At 31.7% G+C, this 22,611-nt stretch overlaps 3 protein-coding genes across 3 annotated transcripts; 1 reads left to right on the top strand and 2 right to left on the bottom strand.

Annotated features, from left to right (window-relative positions):
* Positions 1-432: 432 nt before the first annotated feature.
* On the top strand, positions 433-1,941 carry ATPsyndelta (ATP synthase, delta subunit). The gene is made up of 4 exons (XM_065507033.1): positions 433-586; positions 811-1,015; positions 1,246-1,457; positions 1,521-1,941. Exons 2-4 carry the CDS (start codon positions 817-819, stop codon positions 1,581-1,583), a joined length of 474 nt encoding a protein of 157 aa, XP_065363105.1. The 5' UTR covers positions 433-586; positions 811-816; the 3' UTR covers positions 1,584-1,941.
* Positions 1,942-7,927: 5,986 nt separating this feature from the next.
* Positions 7,928-9,125, bottom strand: LOC135958402 (hornerin-like). Its single transcript, XM_065509306.1, has 2 exons — positions 9,120-9,125; positions 7,928-9,043 (listed from the first exon to the last, which is right to left on the bottom strand). The coding sequence occupies exons 1-2, from the start codon at positions 9,123-9,125 to the stop codon at positions 7,928-7,930; spliced, it is 1,122 nt and encodes a 373-aa protein (XP_065365378.1).
* An 8,527-nt stretch (positions 9,126-17,652) lies between these two features.
* LOC135958401 (zinc transporter SLC39A7) lies at positions 17,653-18,780 on the bottom strand. Its single transcript, XM_065509304.1, has 2 exons — positions 18,775-18,780; positions 17,653-18,696 (listed from the first exon to the last, which is right to left on the bottom strand). The coding sequence occupies exons 1-2, from the start codon at positions 18,778-18,780 to the stop codon at positions 17,653-17,655; spliced, it is 1,050 nt and encodes a 349-aa protein (XP_065365376.1).
* Between the last annotated feature and the right edge of the window lie 3,831 nt (positions 18,781-22,611).

Here is a 22,611-nt window from a genome sequence, read left to right as displayed (position 1 = left end):
AATCTGTTTACATAAGTACTATGGACAATCAGAAAAACATTATAAAATTTATCTATTATTTTATTTTAATTTTTAAAATATTTATTTACACACAAAAATTATCATTTTACTAATGCACAGACACAAATATAGTTAATTTATCGATAATTTTTAAAATCCCATAAAATTTAATTAGATTTTGGCAAAATCCAATATCAAACTAAATTTTTATTTTATGGTAAAATTTATTGTGATTATATTATCGAAAAAACAAACCACAATACATGTTGCAGGGATTCGCATTAATATTTTTTGTATCATTTCCTAAAATATGAGTAATTAAATAGTTATAAATATTAAATAAAATTATTAAAATAAAAAATTCCTAATATATTACACTAATAATTTTTAGTCTGGCAGCACTCACATCAACTAAATAAAAAGTGCTACCAATTTTTTGCAAATGTCATATTGACAGCTGATAAATTTTCTTACAGGCCGCACTGACATTTCGCATTTTGGAGAACCGTAGCAGTTAAGGGTTTTTCACATAATTTCCAAAGAAATTTAACTTGAAACGCTCCCACAGACTTAAATAAATTAACAGGTAAATAAAAATGCACCTGGTGAACGCTCCAGAAAATCTCAGAATGATCGCGTAAAATTAACCGATGCAAGTAATCAAATGTCTGAATTTATTATGTTTTGTTGTGTGGTCATAACCTACAAAGTTACATAATGGAAAAAATTCGAGGATTTTTGGAAAACAAACAGATTTTCATTGTTTTTATGTAATAATTGTATAAATAATAAGTAACTTATTTATTTTAGATCATCATGTCTATGGCTAAGAGTGCTCGTATGTTGGCTGCCCGTGGTGCCCGTTTCGTACAAACCCGTGGCTATGCTGACGAGATGAAACTCACCTTTGCTGCCGCCAACAAAACCTTCTTCGATAATGCCGAAGTACGTCAAATCGATGTGCCCTCTTTCTCCGGCAGCTTCGGTATCTTGGCCAAGCATGTACCAACTTTGGGTAAGTTTTTTTAATAGTTGGATATTGATTTTACTAAAACTGTGAATAAATTAGTTTAGTTTGCAAGTGTATATATCAAGTGCAATATCGATATACAAACGGAATCCGTCCATTATCCCTACATAATTCTAAGCATTTTGAATTTTAAATTACACTTAAATCGTTGATTTTGTATATAGGTACATACATTTTTAACACATTTACTTTTCTTTAATATTTCATGCTTACAGCTGTTTTGAAACCCGGCGTTGTCCAAGTATACGAAAATGATGGCAAAACCTCCAAATACTTTGTATCCAGCGGTACCATCACCGTCAACGAGGATTCTTCCGTACAAGTATTGGCTGAAGAAGCTCACAATATTGCTGACATCGATGCCTCTGAAGCTCGTCAATTGTTGTCCCAATACCAATCAGCTCTTTCCTCTGCCTCCTCTGATTTGGTAAGATAACAAAGCAAAACAAAAGTAAAACTTAAACTTATAAAAACGTTTGTATATTTACAGGCTAAAGCTGAAGCTGCCATTGCCATTGAAGCTTGTGAAGCTCTTGTCAAAGCTGCCGAATAATTTTTATTAACTTTTGTTTAAGTCTAAAAAACAACAATAAAACAACTCGTCAAAAATGCAACATCTTTAAAATTCCGTAAAAAAACCTTAATAGGAACATATTTAAGTGTAATAAAATAAAAGGTTTTTAAAAAACCTCTTAAAACTGGTTAAAATTTATCACATCTTGAAATTTGTAAAGCTGAAATAAAGAGAGAGCGAGTTGTAAAGAGAATTAATGCAGCAAATTCAGCTCTTTTTTCGGTGTTAATAAATGAAAAGATGTATGAATGAATAATGTTTGGTATGATTATGAAATAATTAAAAAAAAACAAACCAAAACAATATAAAAAATTATACAAAAAAAACAACAAACAAACTTAGTCTTTTTTATGTATTTTTTCAGCTTGTTGTTGCATATTTTATATGAAACTGGCATTTAATGTAAAAATTAATTTGATTTGTTTTAAACAAAATTTACCGCTTTATTTTTTTTTGAATTCATGACTTCTCCCCCTTACCATTGACGCTTTCCCATATGCGTAACTGATTTGATTATAATTTATTGTCTTCATTACATATATTTTAGCTTGAGTTACATTTATCTAGCAGATTTCTATCAATTTATTATACATACACATGTATGTTAATTAATACCTGCGTTGTTTTTTCGCTTAATCTTTCTCAAATACCTGGAAGCATATCACTTCTGCATTTATGCTTCATTTGTGTATCTATTGTCTGGTAGGTTTTTTGTCAGCCGCTTTTATGAAGGTCATGTTTGTTTTAGAGCGACGATGCGATGCTGTTGTTTAAATTAAGGTGTGTTTTTAGCACGTTTCACACAAATTAATTACCTGGCTTTTAACTAGTTTAGTATTTTATTGTTTAAAATGTAAAATAGCACTTGTTTATGGTTTTCTTTATATATATTTTAAGACAGAAAATTAGTTTTACATTTAAATATAGTCGCGAATTAATTAATCAAGGTTTTACATATTAAAGAGATTTGTCTTTGCTTAAATTTTATCTTCAAAGTAACGGTTGTCATTTGTTTAAATAATTAGGCAAATTAATGCCGCTGAAAATCATAAATCGTTCGAATATTGATTTGTAGAAACTTACATAAAGGATAATTTCGTTGGCTTAACGAAAAAACCTAATAAAATTTGGGAAATTTTGTATATAAACTTCTTGTAAGCCCTTTTTCTAAATGGCTATAAGTATGTAATTTGTAATAAGAAGATAATAATCTTGTAAGGAAAGTGTAGAGTAATCTACAAAAATATGCTAACACTGACTTTGAAAAGTAATCTTTAGTATGTACACAAGAAATCTAATTTCTTTCGAAATTAGAAGATAATGAAAACTTGGATGGAAAAGAAACATTTTTGAAAACTATATTCTGTAAGTTAAATTTTTATAGCCAGAGAGTTTAAGAAATTCCCAAAAATAACTCAACGTAATGTTATCAATAATCTAAAATTTTTTAAAAAAAAACTGTTAGCCGCAGTGCAAATGATGCTGGTCTTGGTTAACCCCACGAAAAACCTGTTATTTTTAACAAAAACAATTTGCAAAAGAACATTTAAACTGGCCTAGATAGGAATGGAATACTCTTCTCTTTTCGAATGAATCCAAATACAATTTAATAGGGAGGAATGATGGAAGAACATTTGTAAGACGGACGGAGTGAAAGAGAATGGTCTACAAGTACACAAGTAAGACAGTCAAGTTTGAAGAGGGCAACATTATGGTGTGATGCTGTTTTGTTGGGCAAAGTATGAAATATACTATGATTGGAATCGAATAGAGATCCATTTCAAACAATGTTATGTATAATACATACGCTGAGGAATGTACCCCTAGTTCGGAGATTCCGGCACGACAGTTACCCCAAACACACCTCTAGGGTGGTAACCGAGTGCTTACAATCCAATGAGGTATGTGTTTTGAAGTGGCCTGCCAATCGCCAGATTTCAATTCCATAGAAAACCTATTGGAAATTGTAGATTGCAAAATAGGTTAAATCTTTATTTGGCAGTAATAAAAAACCAGGGATATGCAACAAAATACTGAGAGTTAGTTTCTGGGATAATAAGTCACTAAAAGCGCCCGAAAATGTTTATAAAAATTAGTTTCCATTGTTTTGTCAATACCATAATAATGCATAATTTTTATTTTGTTTTCTATTTTTGGAAATTTTCAGAAAATTTTTGTCAGGAATTTCTTAATCGGGGTTGTCATAGAATCCAATCATTATCGGAATCGGTTTTGAAAACTACAAAAAAGGTACATTTGTCTTATGAAATTCAATTTAATTTTTTGTTTAATCGATAAAGAATTTAATTCTAGATCGAATATGAAACCGATAACTTTCGATTTCAAAAGACCAATGTACTTTTTCTGTCATTTTCAAAACCGATTCCGACAATGATTGGATTCTATGACAACCCCGAATAAGTTTTCTTCTTAAAGTAACAATATTCAGATTCGTAGCGATGACCAAATTTGTTCCTAATTGAAAGAGTCCATTTCCATTCCATTTTTCGGTTCTCGTTAATCGAATTTTTTCACACAACTCAAGCCACAGCAAAAAATTCATTAATGTGCTGTTTTTCTATAGCGAACGAGTGCTTTGAGTGGACGTTTTACATGTACTCGTTCGATATAGAAAAACAGCACATAAGAATGAAATAAGTATGAAATTGTATGGTTTAAATTTGTTTATATACAATCTGATTTGAAAAATTAAATTAGAACCCCTTTATTCCTTATTCATAATCAATTTTTAAATTAATCAGAAGTTAATAAATTTTGATATATTAATGAAATATATATGTACTAAAAAATATAAATTACTTTGTAATTTGTTTCGATTTTGAACTATTAATTATTGCATATTTAGATTTCCATAGTATTGTCGATCATAGTTTGTACTTATAATAAATTTTAAATTTAAATTTCATTAAAATCGTTATTTAATATTATTTTTTATATGGGAATACTACATCCATACATATCCTCACAAAACTCTTCTCACTTTAACTCTTTTACATTTTTTCTTATTTTCCTCAGTTCAATTCGTAAATTCTAAACGTACACACTTGTCTTGACAAAATAATTTAATAAAATAAATAACACAGTACAACACATGATTTTGGGACTCAATTCTGACAATTGCACGTGAAAGTAGCCCCAAAAATAAGAACTTCTGCATCATTAGTTTTGTCAAGTTGGCTGCCGTAATAATTTAATGACCATACGATTTTTTTTTCCTCAAGGTGGATTTTTATCAGTTTTTCTATATATTAGCACGGTTATATTTCGTATACCGTACGGAATATCTCTTTTGTGGCTGAAGCAAACTTGTAGATATTGAATAGTAGAAAAAAAGAACGGAACATACCTACCCGAAAAAGGTGCATCCAGAGCCTTAAAAATCGCAAAAATGCCCATTTTTTTAAATTTTTTACCAATTTTTCACCTTTTTTGCTTAATAACTGGATTACAAATGCAATTATTGACCGATCACCATGAAATTAGGTCGTGTGATTTGTGTTTATATGAAAGTTATTTATCATGAATTTTGTATGTATACCATCCTTTTTAACAGATTTATGCACTTTAAAGTGATTTTCGGAAGCGTGTCTTATATGGGAGCTATGACTAATTATAGACAGATCATAAAAAAATTTGGTACATATAATTTGTTCGGCCCAAGAACCAATTCTGTTGAAATTGGCTGAAATCGGTTCATTATTTCACCTAGCCCCATACAAATGTACTCCAGAAATTGGACTTTATCGGTCATAAATGTTTAATTTATATATGTATGTATGTATCTACACAAATTTCGCTCCAAATAAGTTTGATATATACAAAATTCATGTCAAAAAAAGTTATTATGATCGGTCCATAATTAGTCATAGCTCCCATATAAGACACGCTTCCGAAAATCACTTTAAAGTGCATGAATCTGTTAAAAATGATTGTATACATACTAATGATGGTATACATACTAAATTCATGATAAATAACTTTCATATAGACACAAATCACACGACCTTCATGGTGATCGGTTCATTATTGGATTTGTAATCCAGTTATTGAGTAAAAAAGGTGAAAAATTTGTAAAAAATTTTAAAAAAAATGGGCATTTTTGCAATTTTTAAGGCACTGGATGCACCTTTTTCGGGTAGGTATGTTCCGTACTTTTTTCTACTATTCAATATCTACAACTTTGCTTCAGCCACAAAAGAGATATTCCGTACGGTATACGATCCACCTTGAGGAAAAAAATTCGTATGGTCATTAAATTATTACGGCAGCCAACTTGACAAAACTAATGATGCAGAAGTTCCTTTTGTTGGGGCTACTTTCACGTGCAATTGTCAGAATTGAGTCCCAAAGCAATTAACTGAAAAATGTTGTACTGTGTAAGAAAACCAAATAAAATTGTGATTAACAATAAATGAATACTTAATAGTGCAATAATTGTTTAAACCATTAAAATATACGAAATTTATTAATTAATATAAAGCTTTAAGAAAAAATCTAATGCAGATATCATTGTTGTTTTGTGTTTGTTTATTATTTCGCGGTTTTTGTTGTTGTTGCAATTTGCCGGTGTTTACAAAAATGGAGCACGAAACTCTTCTCACTTGAACTCTTTTACATTTTTTCTTATTCTCCTCAGTTCAATTCGTAAATTCTAAACGTACACACTTGTCTTGACAAAATAATTTAATAAAATAAATAAGAAAACCTAATAAAATTGTGATTAACAATAAATGAATACTTAATAGTGCAATAATTGTTTAAACCATTAAAAAATGTGAAATTTATTAATTAATATAAAGCTTGAACAAAAAATATAATGCAATTGGCTTTTGCACTTGTGATTGTTGTTTTGTGTTTGTTTATTTCGCGGGTTTTGCTGTTGTTGTATAGTAATGCAATTTGCCGGTGTTTACAAAAAATGGAGCACTTTTTCTCCACTGTATGTGTGTGTGTGTAATAGAGAAATGAAAATAAATGCACACAATACGGTAACCCCACAATTCCAGAGAACAAATTTTCATACTGTCATTGTACTCTTTTACAATTTTCATGTCATTCAGTTTTAATTGGACTTTTTAACGTCACGCAGTCGTGTTTGCAAATAAAAATTAATTTAAATGTAATAAAAGTGCAAAGTGTTTGTTTTATATAAATTAATTTAGTTTATACGGGTTTTAATAAGTTTTTCAATAAATGTAATGGTTAATATTCGTCAATAGTTATTAAAATAACTAAGAAAAGCTAACTGCAATCGGCAATGAAATTTTTGCTGCAGCTTCTTTTTTAACGGGTCGTTTAATAGTGTATTTGTTGTTGTAATAATGGCATGATTTTTGAAAAGGGAGTAGATAATGAAAGAGAAAATGTGTGTTTATTGTTAAAAAAAGGTTAAAGAAAAAATTATTCCTATTGTGATTAATAAAATATGCGTGCGACCTTTAAAAATCTAATAATGTGTGTATTGTGTTAAAAAATTTAAAAAATGTATTTCTTTGTTTTGGAAATAATAGAAACGTAACCTGAATTAAAGTAAACGTTAAGGTAAGTTTTAAACAAATGCATACAACTATTTTTTTGAATTTTTTAAAATCATTTTTGAATTGCAACGGAATATTTAAATAAAAGGCATATTATTAAAAACTTACTGCACTAACATCTCCATCAGGTATTGGATGATACTCGTTCGATTTATTCTCTTAGAAAATATAGACCAGTACTTAAAAACAATTTAAATACATTTAGGAATAGAATTTTCATTAGTAAATTAAAAGTAACTATTACAATGTAAACAATGCCCCTAATGAAAATAATAAACACATATCTATATTCCTTTTTAAAACGTTTCTTTTTCAAACATGATTTTCATCACATAACTACCTAAATGTATGTATTGTGTTGTTTTTCTAAATTTCTAATTAAAACCTCTTAGTCCCATTTTCTCAATCTCTGGTTATTTTGTATCGTGACGATATTAATTGGAAGTTATATCGCTACGAAAAACGATAACCAGACATTGAGAATATTTGGCTTAATCAGTACTGGGATATAGGCACCAAACATGTGTCTCGGAAATCCTTTTCTCAAAAAAATATTCTTGTTTTTTTTTCTATAAAAATTTTCATTTATTTAACTATATCTTAAAAACTAAAGTACACAAAATTAATTTATGGCGTAACAAGACAGGTACAAAATGAGTAAGTAGTAGTACGTTTGTGTGGGTGGGTGTGTATGACTATGTTCCTATGCTGAAAATATTTTCAGCTATAAAATTTCCTCTTAGAGGAAAAATTTGAAAATATGGCTTAATGGTGTGGTGGTCCATAGGATTGAGCGGGGAAATGGGCAGCAACTGGGACGGGCTCAGGTGCGGTAAAAGAAGGTGCACTGTACTGAGGAGCTGGGGCACTGTATTGAGGTGCGGGAGCACTGTATTGTGGAGCTGGGGCAGTGTATTGAGGAGCGGGAGCGGTGTATTGTGGTGCAGGAGCACTGTATTGTGGAGCAGGTGGGCTGAAAACTGGAGCAGGAGCTTGTACAGGAGGCAAGTAAGTGTTTTCGGGAGCAGCTACAGAAGCACTTTGGAAAGATCCAGACTGAGCTAAGGACTGAGATTGTACTTGTTCGTGAATTACACGAATTACCTTGGCTGGAGCACTGACTTGCTGTTGAACAGCACCAGATGCGGCAAAAGAACCACCGTTAGAAACAGCATTTTGATGGATGACCTTAATAACTTTAGCGGGAGCAGAAACTGGTCCAGTTGTTGAACCTAGTGAACCAGATGAAGCACCAGCAGAAGCTTGATGGTGAACAACATTAATTACTTGGGGAGCAGGAGCTGGACCATAGTTGTGACCGCCAGCCGAAGATTCAGCTTGTTGGTGAATAACATTGATAACTTGAGGAGCGGCGGCATGATTGCCATGACCATGACCGCCATGACTATGGCTAGCAGCAGATTCTTGATGAATTACTTTGATAACCTGAGGAGCAGCAGCAGGACCATGACCACCATAACCACCTGATGGTCCAGCTTCTTGGTGAATAACTTTAACGACTTGTGGAGCGGGTGCTGGGCCATGACCACCAGAGAAACCACCTGATGATTCTTGATGGATAACTTTAATGATTTGAGGAGCAGCGGCTGGACCATGACCATAACTGTCACCATGACCATAGCTACCACCATGATCTTCATTTATAAGTTTTACTTTGATAATTTGGGCAGGAGCGCTATGACCGTGGTCATGACCATGATCATGTCCATGATCATGGCTATAATGAGATTCGCTGATATAACCGCCTCCATGTCCATGATCGTGTCCATGCTCAGAGCCGCCACCTCCACCACCACCTCCTAAGAGTCCCAAAAAGCCAGCGTTGGCAACAGCAAACAAAGCACACATACATACAAACAACTGTAAATTATTAAAAAGAAAATTTTCATTAATTTTTAAATTCCTTGTAATTTTTTATTTCCGTGATTTAATTTACCTTCATTTTGATATTTCCTCCGCTTAAGTGTTACAAATTGTACCTGTGTCTAACTCAGAAAATGTCTCTCTGACGAATGTTGTCAAATGATTACAACTCAAGAGTTTTTATACTGATAATCTCATCTTCATTTCTGATACAACATTTATTACAATAGTTTGAAACTTTTCATCAAACAATAGATTTTTTTTCTTAGAAAACTGATACTCAAACTGTTTTTTACTAATTTTATGCTCTTTTGGGTGTTGTTCAACGTCATTTAGCAGTGGGCAATGTTCATGATCAAGATCAGCATATATTTTTTGATCTTCTTCGTGTGAATCAATAAGATATTGTTAATTGTAATGGTAGTATTGATGTGACCAACATTTTTGAATTAGGGTCGTTTATGTGTGAATGCCCAAACTATTGCAGTAAGGCATTTACAGCTTAAATATTGAAACTTAAATGAGCTTCAGCTAGAATCTTTTAAGCAAGAATTCTACTAATTATTTTTGGATTGGAAGTATGGTAAGAGGTAGCAGAACACTCTCATGATTCCTGCTAAACATTTTTTTATACATCTATCCTTACTAGGGTATTCATTCGACTAATGATCGTTCGATTAATCGAATAATTTCTTACGAATAACTATTCGAACAATTTAAAAATGGGCATTTTCGAATAACGAATAATTCTAACAATTTTATGTAGAATAATCGAATAAACCGAATAAATGTTCATATACATATATTTAAAATTATTAAATTGCTTAAAAAGTTTCATAATTTCAAATTTAAATAAGTAATAATGACTCACATAAATTGTATTGTTTCTGAAATTCGACAAATAACTAAAGACAATGGGACTTTCGATCACTGTAGATGAGTGTTCCGATAGCTCCTTCTATAAATATATAAATATTACTGCAAGAAGTTACAATTCTAAAAACAAATCTTTCAAAATTTTTAACTTAGGACATGAACCAATGAAAATAAAAGGTACGGAATAAAATATTTGTTATTTAGCTGGCAAAATATTAGAAGCATCGCAATTAATAATCAAAATATTAACTTAGATTCAAATTTAATTGAATGTGATGGAGAATATTAAAATATATGCATATAAGTGATGTTATTAACCGTACGTAAGTGTTGCAAAATATTTAATAAATCGGATGATAAACACAAATATTTGCAAACTAACGTTTTGTTGCAAGAAAAGCATGGAGTTCGTCTTATATATGATCTTGAACATCGTTGAACATCTTTGTCTAACATGGTAATAAACTTTTTGCATATTTGTAAATGCGTCAATCATGCAGTGCCTGACTTCAAACTAGCCACGTTCACTGACAATGATATCAAACTTTGGACAGATTCCCTTTATTGTGAAATTCCCCAAGACCACTTTATTAAGCAAAGATTCGGCAACGTTGATAGAGCTTGATGTATAATACAATTAATTATAAATAATTTAGAAATATTGAATAATTAATTTACTAAAGAATTAGTTATTCAATTTAAAACCCGAATTAATGAATGACATAAAAAGTTCTTAATACGTTTATATTGTATTTGAATTCAAGATCATGTCTAACTAGCTCAAATTTTATAAAGCATCCAAAACGGAAACTAAATGGTTTGCTAGTCAATTGTTTTGTAGATTGTTCGGGAGTTAATCTGATGAGAATATTTCTTTGGAAAATTTAATGATGGACTTTGTTTTCGAATGTTTTTTAACATTATCAATACTTGAATTGTTAACTTTAACGTTATTTTTTTGTTTTTCTTAAATATTAAATATTAAAAAACCGACATCAAAACTTCATTCTTTACTTTTTTAAAAAAATTTTAATTATTCGAATAATTCGATTAATTTTAAACGTGTGATCGAATTATTCGAACAAGTTGAAATCTCTTATTCGAATTATTCGTTTTATTCGAACAAGAGAAAAATCGAATAATTCGAATACCCTAATCCTTACCTTTGTTTTAATAAACTTTAAGCTGCTCAGATCATTTCAAAATCTTTTAAATTACATAGTATTATAAATAAATTTGTCATTTAATGACAGTTATTGCAATAACTCGAATAATCTCATAATAAATAGTTGGTCACATTGTTTACTCCAAAAATTTCCTCTGCTCACTCGATGAAATCTCAATGCAACATTACCAGTTTTATAAAACTGGATATAAGCCTATCATTATGAATCTTCTTTATAATTCCCAGTTTTTTTTTTGACAAAAGAAATTTAATACGACACCGACATACGTTTCACAAATCATATACGAGATGATTTTCCAAAAACGCCTATATCTGAATTTTTGCATATTTTTGTCATAAAAATTGTTTAAGTTACACTTTTTAATGATTGATACCAATAAACATCAAAGGTGGTCGCTTAGCCATTCATTCAGGTTTAGTTTTCAAATCATATTCATATATTTTTGAGTTGGGATTTTACAGTAGAGTCTAGTATGCGTGCAATACAGCAACAGCAACTTACAGCTTATTTACATACAAAAACAAAAACCTATTTAACAAAAACAAAAACATTGATTTCGTTTCTATTACAATTCGTTACAATTTGAATGCAATATTTTTTATTAGTTATGGAGTTAATTTAATCATATTTTTGTGTGAATGTTTGTTTGTGAACATGCTCTAACCTTGTAAACATAGTTACAAGTATGTTAAACATGCATTTTACATAATTTTGTGCAGCATTCGATATTAGTTGTGGATCAATTAAGTTTTACACATCCATTTGCCTCTAATTAGAGTTACATGGAAGTCATGTAATGAGATCAATTATTATAAAATAACTACAGATGTTGTATGAATATTTTCTTAAATAATCGTTTGTGAATGTATAAAATATCCAAAACAGTAGAAGTTCACTTAGGCACGTGCAGTGACCTGCTAAAAAATGTCTAAAAGGTCTCATTATATAATCCCTGCGGGGAATTTGTTTTAATTGTTTTAAACGCACTAGTAACTTACTATCGTAGAAACAAGCTAGATTGATAAGTTAAATATATACAAAGCAGAGTCTAGTCACCTCTCTGTCAATGAGGAACCATAACTAAATATTCTATGGTATAAAGGCCTAATAGGACACTGTCTGACTATTACATTAATCCTAAAATGTTTGATAATAGAGTAGCAATACTGTAACACAGAACTTATTATGTCTCCCAAGCTTAGACTAATTGGTCCATTGCAAGCAACCAGTCATGCGAAAGTTTCCTTACTATTCCCTTAAAACTCCCAGAGCCGAAATGCCAAGTTTTTTTATAATCCCTGCGGTAAGTTTGTTTTAATGGTTTTAAACGCACTAGTCCGCAATGCAACTTGAGTTGCAGGACCTTAATATGTCAATGCCATGTTAAAGTGGCAGTTGTTTAGATCTTAAACAGATTCCCAAAGAAACAGTCACATAGCTAGTTTTGTGTCAGTTTCCTTCCCATTAGGGATGCAATATTATGATTATTTTTAGGGTTCCTAATTTCCCTGACTTTTTTCTTTACCGGTAGGAAATTAAAAAATCGTTTCTTTTTGTTTCGAACTTTCGTTTCGAACTTTTTGTACTAAATTAAACCAAAAACCAGAAATTTTTTTTCGAATAAATCGACTTATAATTTTTTCAGGATTTTAAAAGAAGTATAAAATAACTACATATATTTGGTTGTACAATGTTGTTCCAGCTTTTATAAGGGTTTCTAAATTAATAGTGGCATTCTTAAAAAACTTAAGAATTTCGACTATGTTGACTCTATAAAACAAATCTGATTTTAAATAAACAAATTCGAACCATTATTATTGTTATTATTTTCTATAAATACATATGTATGAATAATATTCATTGAATATTCCTAAAAGTTGTAATGTTACACTGAGGGAAAACCTGCAACTTAAAAATAAGAACGCGTCATATTAATTCAATAATGTTCAGTATAATAGATTTCAATAGAAAAATTATGTTGAAATACGATAAATCAATCATTTTCAACTTTTTTCCATTTTTCCATATTGAAATAAAAAATTTCAACATTACTAGACTTTCGTTAATGTTTCTTATTGATTCAATATGGATTTTATGGGTGTAGGCATCTTAATAATTCCAATAAGAGCATAAACATTAAATTTGATTCATTCTTAATAAACGAATTTTTCTACTGTGGCAGGGTTACGGGTTTTTCAACCGCAATACTTCTTTGCCAACTGACTATCTGTTGCTAGAACCGAAAAAATCTATGGATATAATAGTATAATTCAATTAGCAACAAATTTGGCCATCGAAACGAATCTGAATATTGTAACTTTTAGAAGAAAACTTATGAAGAAATTCCTGACAAATATTTCCCAGGAAAATTTTCCTGCGTAGGAACTCTAATTATTTCGTTAATTTAGGTAATGGTTATACACAGAATTTCCTACTGTTTCATTGCGAAATCCAACGATGTGATCCCAAAAACTTACTAGCATCTAATTAAGCAGAGTTCGACAGAGATTACTCATCTCGCTGTCAATGCGGAGAAATCTCCAAATCTCCTGCAGAAATAATCGATGGGACACTGTCCCACTATCGTATTAACTCGAGGACCGGAATTTCCTATTTTTAAACTTTAGAATTTTTTGTTAATCTTCATTTGCAGCAGCAAATCTTATAACATCTGAGTTGAATGTTCGAAAAACCATAAAAATTTGTAGATTTTTCTCTGAATTTTGATGGTTCATATAGAAAGATTTTATGAATAAGATTGTTAACAGATAAACTCCCTGAACTCTTCTAAATTGTGCAACTCAGATAAAAAAATCAGAAAAAGAAAGAAAAGTCAATAATCTGAAATAAAAATGTCGGATACTTTTATACATGTAAATAGAGGTCGTAAGGTACTGAAAAGGTTCTGAAAAATCCAGGAAAGGAAAAGTTATATGGTAATGATATTTAAATTAAACCTTTGAGCCAAACACAGATTTACGTTGCAACTTATATCAAACAAGTAAGGATGTATGGTCGGTCAAGCCCGACCATATAATACCCTACACTAAGTAAAAGAGCAAAAACATTTTTCTTTTAAAATTTCAATAATTTATATTTTTGAGTGATTTTCGGAAGTGGGCCTAATATGGGGGCTATGACCAATTATGGACCGATCACCATGAAATTAGGTCGTGTGATTTATGTCTATATTAAAGTTAACTATGTTGAATTTTGTGTATATACCAACATTTTTAAGCGATTTATGCACGTTAAAGTGATATGACTAATTATGGACCGATCGTAACAAAATTTGATGGCATGAATTTTGTGTATATAAAACTTATTTGGAGCGGAATTAGTGGAGATACATATATAAATTAAACATTTATGACCGATAAAGTCCAATTTCGGGAGGACATTTGTATGGGGGCTAGGTGAAATAGTGGACCGATTTCAGCCAGTTTCAATAGGCTTTGTCCTTGAGCCGAAAAAATAATATGTACCAAATTTCATCGAAATATCTTCAAAATTGCGACCTGTACTCTGCGCACAAGGTTTACATGGACAGCCAGCCAGCCGACCAGACGGACGGACGGACATCGTTTAATCTACTCAGGAAGTGATTCTAAGTCGATCGGTATACTTTAAGGTGGGTGTTAGACTAATATTTTTGGGCGTTACAAACATCTGCACAACGGCATTATACCCTCCCCACTATGGTGGTGTAGGGTATAAAAATATGTTGTTATATGCAAGTAAAACTATTTGATTGAGTTGTATTACACAATTCTCCATAAATATTTGTAATTCCAAATAACTAAATAAGTATAATATTTAATAGTATAATGAGAAAGCATTTAATTTTTAAAAACTTTGTATGAGAAATGCAAATAAAAAATTTGTTTTAATAAACAAAACTATAAAAAAATTAATTTATCCAACATATTTATATGTGTTGTACATTGTGGGGTTAAAAGAAATAAAATCATGAAATAAATATGCTAAGCATACTTTTAGGATTTGTTTATAAATACGATTTATATTGAAAGTTTAAATAAATAATTGTTATTCACGGTGTATTATCTATGTATTGTAATATTAAATTGGAAATAACATAAATTTCAAATAAACTATTACTTTCAATTGATTTTTTTAAAAAAAATGTTTTGTACTTATTTAAAAAAATGGTTAAAAATAACACTCACTAACCAGTAAAGTACTTGAAAGCTTATGCATTGGAATTATGTTAAAATTTAACTTGAATTTAACTGAAATATGTTATAAACATTTTTAAAAATAGATAATATTCCAGTAAGCACGTCCTGTGATTACTAAAAATGACGCCAAAATAATTTACGTACATAAAAATTTGTTCCATGGAGATAGTTAAAATGTGAATTCTCGCCAATCCTTTGTGAAACAAAGAGCATTTGAAGAAGTCAGATTTCTTTTGGGAGAATGCTCATGCCTCAAAATTCAGTATTTTTGGACCGGATGTTGCCAATAAAATTACGAAAATCATGCACTTCGAACTTTATTGAGAATTCATTTTGGTGAGCATCTATTTCGCCTTATCGACCTGCTAACTTTCCGCCTAGATCATGTGATATCACAGCTCTGGATTTTTATACCCTACACCACCAAGGCAGGAAGCGTATTATGCGTTCGAATCAGGATCACTTTCTGAGACGATTAAACGATGTTCGTCCGCCTAGCTGGCTGTCCATATAAACCTTGTGCGCAAAGTAAAGGTCGGAATTTTTAAGATATTTTGATTAAATATGGCACCAAGGACGAAAGCTATTGAAACTGGCTGAAATCGGTCCATTATTTCACTTAGCCCTCATACAAATGTGCTCCCGAAATAGGACTTTATCGGTCATAAATGTTTAATTTATATTGATACTAGCTGTCCAAGCAAACGTTGTTCTGCCATAGCTCACACAAAGTTTGAAGACTCCCACTATAATAGGCAATAATAAATTTTTACTTTGTATGGGAGGTGCCACGCCCATTGTTCCTATATTGGTCAATTGTAAATCTAAACCATCCAGGGACACACTCAATCACACACATCAAATTTCATCGAACTAGATGTGCCGGCAAACTTTGTTCTGCCATAGCTCACACAAATTTTGAAGACTTCCGCTAGAATAGTACTCCAGATATACAATAATAAATGTTTGCTTTGTATGGGAGGTGCCATGCCCATTGTACCAATATAGGTCAATTGTGAATCTAAACCATCCAGGGACCCACTCAAACACACACAACAAATTTAATCGAAATCGGCCCAGCCGTTAAGGAGGAGTTCAATTACTAACACACGTACAGAAGAATTATGTATATATATAAAGATAAAGATATACTCAAATTTCGCTCCAAATAAGTTTCACATAGACATAAATCATATGAAATAATTTCATGGCGATCAGTCATAGCTCCCATAGCTCACGAAAATAAATTATTGCAATTTTAAAAGAATAAGTTTTTTTATATTTACTCAGTGTAGGGTCCATAATTTCTCACTTGTTTTCTTTGGAGTTATGTGAAGTCAAAAGTTGTAATTCGCGAGATACCGATAGCCTCGGTATCCCTCGCTGTAGATGGTCCATTCGTAATTCGCGAGAAACCGATAGCAATGCTGGAAAGAGTGATCGAAAATTGCAGCCTTCGAATGGGCCATATACAGCGTAGTTGCGGCCAACATTTGAATGAAATTATCTATAAAAAATACATCTCAGATATTTTTCTGTGATGTCATAGTCAAAATTCCTTCTATTTAAACTCTTTTATTCAAATAAAAAAACCATCTAAATGAAAAATATCTTTCAATATAAATATGTACATATTTATTTATGATAAATTGTTTATCGGAAGTGCTGTGAGAAATTATGGAACGATCATCATAAAATTTGGTAGTATGAATTTGATATTTATTAAAGTTATATGAATTGGTCAATCTTCACAAACACTGCTGTAATAAACGTTAAAGAAATAAATTCTATGTTTGTCACAAATAAGTAATTTTTAAGACACATTTCAAAATATTGACTGTAAAAATTATTCACAATTATTGGTATCTAGGTTTTTATACCGGAGGTGTTGAAATTTGATGGCGCTACGAAATAAGTCCCCAAACCGAAAATCAATTAAAGACTTAGTTGGTAGCCCCAAATTTGATAGACTGTAGTCCAATAGTGTAATGATCGACTTCTATGATTCTTGCATAAATTTGTTTGCAATATTACTTTTAGTTTAGAAGATTTTGGCGATCGACACTACCATGATTCATTGGATTTCCTAAACCCTAATGAAAACTAAGCAATTTAAAAATTTTTGATTTTTTCATTTATTTTTTTTTTTAAATATAAATTAATAAATAAATAAACAATTTATTTATTACATATAAATTATAAAATACAAACCGAGCGAATCACTCAAATGATTCACAGAGGCTATTATTAAAACTAAAAAATATAATTTACTAAAAATTTAAATAAAATGATCTTAACTAAGAGCCTAGATGAAAATGACACACTAATGACTTTGGGATGCGATTTACCAGCCATGACCATGAGATGGAGGACCATGAGAAGGAGGACCATACGAAGAATGACCATGAGCTGGAGGACCATGAGCTGGAGCAGGATGAGCAGCAGCAGGAGTTTCTTCGACGCGCATTACTTTAAGAACACCTTTTTGTACTACATGACCGCCGTTTAAGAAGCTATTGGGTTTACCATTGCTGCGTGTGATGACAGCCTTACCCTTTTGTCCAAAGTGAGTAATTAATTGAGTGTTTAAATCATCACCGCCACCAGAGCTGAAACCGCCATGGGAACCATGAGAACCATCATCTTGCAAGATTAATTGTAAAATTTGTGGCAAAATGGCATTCAGTTGAGAGTTAACACTGTGAGAACCACCATGAGCATAGCCCGAGGCATATGATGAACCGGAAGACCAGCCTTGAGAACCACCAGCTGAGTAACCATGCTCTACATGAACAGGAGCGGGGCCAGCGGAACTTTGGGTGATAACTTTGAAAATTTGGGCTTCACCACCAGCAGAGGAACCACCGTGATAACTGTGATCACCACCACCATAACCGTGATCAGAAGAGCCATAACTATGACCGCTAGCATAACCACCTTCATAGCCGTAACCGCCCGAGCTGGCATGACCGCCGCCATGACCTTGATCCAAGATGATTTTAATAACTTGAGGGGAACCACCATGGCTGTGACCATGATCGTGACCGTGATCATGACCGTGATCGTGTCCATGATCGTGACCGTGATCGTGTCCGTGATCATGGGAATAACTGTAATCGTGGCTACTGCCATGACTGCTGGAGTAGCTAACATCATGTCCACCATGACCATGATCATGTACATCTCCATGGCCATGATAATCTCCATGACCATGTACATCTCCATGACCGTGACCACCACCACCACCTCCGTGGGTTGGTGTTGCAACAACATTGTAGGTTACATGACTGCCACCGCTACTTGCTCCACTTCCACCGCCTTTGCCTCCCAAAAGACTCAAAAATGTGGCATTGCAGGCACATACTGTGGCCAATAAGCAAATAAAAATCTAAAACCAAAGACAACATTGATTGTAATTAAACACTCCAATTTTATTTAGAAAATAATATAAAAATGAAATACACACCTTCATTTTAGTTCAGTCTGTGTTTAAAGTTTGTTGGATAATCCAGATAGTAGGTTGAACTGAACCTGTATACAGTAAATATATGAATGATAAGACTTTCTAGCATTTCCCTAGTTTTTATACTTATCCCATATATGGCTAGCTGGTCGTTCTCCCAACCAAACGATTAACCAAAATCAATGTCATTTAGCTGGTTTGAACATCAGCATTTACATCCGAAGCAGCAGCAACAACAGCATTAACAAAACAAAACATATATATTGTAAAACATGATTATTTCTTCATCGCCCTAACAGCAGCAAAAGCAGCAGTAGTAACTGAACTTTGGCAGAAAGAGGAGCTCAACAAAAACTTTTTTTGTATGGATTTCAAAATTTCTTTTCAAACTGAAATAAAAACCATCAATTGACTTGATGATTGCTGGGGTATGGATCACCGTTACCAAAATAAAAAAAGTCTAACTATAAATATTTTTAAACATTTTTGCATAAATTTCAAACAAATTACATTCACACACGTTCAACATCATAATATTGCTGCTCTCTTGGAAAAAAATATTTTTTTTAATAATGAAAATAAAAACAAAAAAACTATTAACAAATTCATCGAGCATCATTATCATATCAACCCAAGTCATAGTGAAGAAAGAAGCAAACGCAGAAAAACTAAATAGTATCTATCATCTGTATAGCTAGCTTCCACTGGAAACACTAACCTTGCTCAATAAGTTTGTTATTGCGTGTATTTCTGTCTTTCATCGTTATCTGGTTGTAATTTGCTTATTTTTGATTTTAATTTGCTTTTGATTAATTCTCTCTTATTGATGTTGCCATCTCTATTCGTGTGTGTCTCTCTTTTACTTCATAGGTTTTGTTATTAAATATCGAACTATTTAAAACTTGTCTCGTTTATTTTATGGGTCAAATATTGTGGTCATCGATGAAATACTTTATAAATAATTAATCATTTATTTGTAATCACTTGATTTAAGATTTTTCATTCATTTATTCAATTGAACTGAGTGTGCTTGTCAAAATGTTGTTTAAAATCTTTTCACTCAGCGAGTTTATGTTCAGCAAGTGTCAAATTAAGTTTGATCATTATTTAAAATACTAGTAATTACACATTATTCCGTTAAACATATATCTATTCTATTGAGCTAAGTCAGGTGGGGGTGACTGGATGTTGTTTTTCTACTTTATATTTTATACGCTATACTATAAAAAAAAGTTACGTCATCTATTGTAAATCCCGCATTTTTAAGTCATACACTCAATATGCATTGTCTGAGAGCAATAAAAATTGTAGTTCTGGACATTTAATTTGCACTTTCCTATATTGAATGTGATAAAAAGACTTCTGCAGGAAGTTTATTCCACCTACGTCTAAAGAACTAGTTTTCCATGTAGTGTGGTGTGCGATCCATTGTCCATTCGACCACGAAGAACATGATTTGAATAAAAACAAGTAAGAGAGCTATATTCGGCTGTGCCGAATCTTATATACCCTTCACCAAATTATACTTCAAAATAAAAATTTCAAATATTTTTAGGTAAACAAAATTTATTTTTTTCTTTACAAAGTTGTTTTTTTAATTTTTTTAGAAACATTTTTTTTCGAATTGTTATTTAAATTTTTTTTAAATTTGAAAATTTTGGAGAAAAAAAAAATCGGCTTAAAAAATATTTTTTCCGATTTTGACCCATTGTAGGTCCAACTTACTATGGTCTTACATACGTCGTTGCAAAGGTCTTTGAATCATTAGATATCCATATTGTCTATATTAATGTCAGATTTAGGTCAAAAATCGAGGTTGTCCTGGTTTTTTCCTTATACCTCAGCCATTTGTGGACCGATTTTGCTGATTTTGAGTAGGAAACTTCTCGAAAGCATGTCTGACAGAATTATTGAAGATTGGGATCCCGAAGATATCTGGGGTCTTCAGAAAATTGATTTCAACAAACAGACGAACAGACGGACATGGCTTAATCGACTCCGCTATCTATAAGTATCCAGAATATATATACTTTATAGGGTCGGAAAATTATATTGTGGAAATTACAAACGGAATGACAAACTTATATATACCCTTCTCCCGAAGGTGAGGGGTATAAAAATCTATCCGAAACCAGTTCCCTAATTTCAGCAGAACACATTCCATAGTACTATCGATAAAACAGTGAAACATAAGTTGTATGAATTGGATACCCACCCTACTGTCTCCTACTAACTCCAAAGTAGAGTTAGTAGGAGATGTATCGGACCATTCATTAGAGTTGTATTCCATGTAGGGACTGAGATCGAAAAAACCTTAACACAGTATTTGATTTTTTTTGTTTGATCAAGTTAACTTTGTAAAGCATGTCAGTTATTACGTTTAATGTTAATTGTTGTTAATCTGATTGAAATGAGTGACGAGAAAAAAGTGCGTACTCAAATTATCAAATATTTTCAACAAAACCCAACTTGGTCCTACAAAAAGTTTGCTAAACAATCAAACTGATTTCAAAATCATTAAACAGTATCGGGAGAACTTGAGCGTTGATACAAAACCTGGTTGAGGTATAATGAATGGTCCACATGATGTTTATAAAGCTAATAAATATAAAACATTTTCCAAAGAGCTCCCAACACATCCGGTAGGAAAGCAGTCCGGCTAGCTCAGTATTCGGACTATTTGGTACGAAAAGTTAAAGCTAAAGCAGGTTTAAAAACATGCAAGGCTCAAAAAGTTCCTGACAGGAACTCTGTTAAAAATATAAAGGCCAGACCACGGGAATTGAAGTAAAATTTTATGAGATCATATGTAGCGAAATATTTCCTACACCGTTTTAAGAACCCGAGTCACTTGAATGCTTCTTCTGGCACTTGAAAAATGTGTTTAATCTAGCGAACATTACTTCTGCTTCTTTAATATTGTTCCTTTAAATAAACCGGATACTTTTGATTGCAAATAAAAGCCGTTTAGAAGTTTAAAAATTGTAACAACTCTTTATTTATTTAAAATATACAACAACAACAGAATTAAATAGTCACTCAATGTTTTTTTTTTATACACGTTTATAAATTCTCAGAAATACAGACACTTTATAATGTACACGAATTCACTTGAAAAATACAACTTTAAGTCACTCAGTTGATGTTTATTCGACAAGCGTCTCTGATAAACTCCCTAACGACTGCAACCTCTGCCACTATTTATAATACTGCCATCTGCACTCTAGATTCCTCTTTAACTGTCAAAGTTCGTATATTCTAGATCTTACAAATACATACGCCATCTGTGGTGTACTTTCTACAGTGTTCTTTAACTGAATATTCGAATTCGAATATACGGTCGCAGCAAACAGCGTTGCCAACTTACGATGAATGGTCAACTGAAAGCTTTTATTTAATAATGCCCACAGATATGTTACAGTTTGCTATTACAGCACTGTTATTTGAAAGCATTATGCTACTTTTAAATCAGCCCTTAAAATCGTTATATTTGAATTCAAGTACAATTTCGTAACAATATTTAAACAGCCCATGAGCAAAATATTGAGGAACATGATCTATAGCGGTTTTGTGTGATAACATACAACATTGAGTACTATGTGCATTAAAATCGACGATATTCGCACAAACCTATTCAGAGATTGTCACAAGATCTTAATTAATAGCTCCCATACAAAGCTCATTGATGTCCATATAATACATAGTTTAGCAAATAAGCAAGGATCGGTTCATATATATTGCTATCATTGACATATAATTGTTTCATAGCTGTTAAGAGTATCATAATGTCTGGTTTGCCCGATACTATACTTTCTTACTAGTTTTCAGAGTCTAATTTTA

This window comes from Calliphora vicina, chromosome 4 (genome assembly GCF_958450345.1).
Source record: "Calliphora vicina chromosome 4, idCalVici1.1, whole genome shotgun sequence".
In the NCBI taxonomy this organism is placed as follows: Eukaryota; Metazoa; Arthropoda; class Insecta; order Diptera; family Calliphoridae; genus Calliphora; species Calliphora vicina.
The sequence above is the reverse complement of the archived record's forward strand: the minus strand, read 5'-3'. Positions and strand labels throughout refer to the sequence as shown.